Source organism: Sesamum indicum, linkage group LG1 (genome assembly GCF_000512975.1).
Source record: "Sesamum indicum cultivar Zhongzhi No. 13 linkage group LG1, S_indicum_v1.0, whole genome shotgun sequence".
In the NCBI taxonomy this organism is placed as follows: domain Eukaryota; kingdom Viridiplantae; phylum Streptophyta; class Magnoliopsida; order Lamiales; family Pedaliaceae; genus Sesamum; species Sesamum indicum.
The window spans coordinates 18,261,996-18,262,493 of NC_026145.1; the positions used below are offsets into that span (position 1 = coordinate 18,261,996).

The 498-nt window shown below is 38.4% G+C and overlaps 1 protein-coding gene across 1 annotated transcript in view; it reads right to left on the reverse strand.

Moving 5' to 3' along the window:
• The window catches only part of LOC105173631 (beclin-1-like protein), a 4,587-nt gene that overhangs the window by 1,991 nt on the left and 2,098 nt on the right, over window positions 1–498 (reverse strand). Inside the window, exons 5-6 of the mRNA XM_011095454.2 lie at window positions 291–367; window positions 1–13 (exon numbers count right to left, since the gene is read on the reverse strand). The exon at window positions 1–13 is cut by the window's left edge and continues 145 nt beyond it. Of these exons, the coding sequence (XP_011093756.1) occupies window positions 1–13; window positions 291–367 (90 nt within the window). The remainder of the gene's footprint in view (window positions 14–290; window positions 368–498) is intronic.

The following is a 498-nucleotide window of genomic DNA, read 5'->3' on the forward strand; positions in this document are numbered from 1 at the left end:
GCTCTTTCACTTTAACTTTCTGGTTAGATAATTTCAGAGTAAATCTTGCCAGGAGCAGAATTATTGCAAAAATAGGAGCAAGGATATGTGTTTTTCCAGTGTCATTATCTTTTAACGTTGATGAGACATGGCTGTTTTCAATTCCAGTAAGGCATAACAGGACAACGGGTTCTAAGGGCCACAAAATCCAATCCCCCCTACCCAAGATTTCTCCCCTCCTTTTCGATGAATCGATGGTATTCCAGATATAAGATAAACATGTTGTCCACAAGAAGGGAAGCCGAAGCAGACCTGATGTGAGATCATCTGAAACTGGAAGTTATTAAACTCCTGCCAATATCTGGAGAAGACGGTGTTAAACTTAGATTAAAAAATAGGAAGTCAGTACCCAGTGTATGAATCAACAACCAACAGAATGAATAGAAGTAGCATATTACTGTTAAAATACTTCACCAGTAACAACTCAAATACACATGTCCCAGTTATGATGCTGAAGTT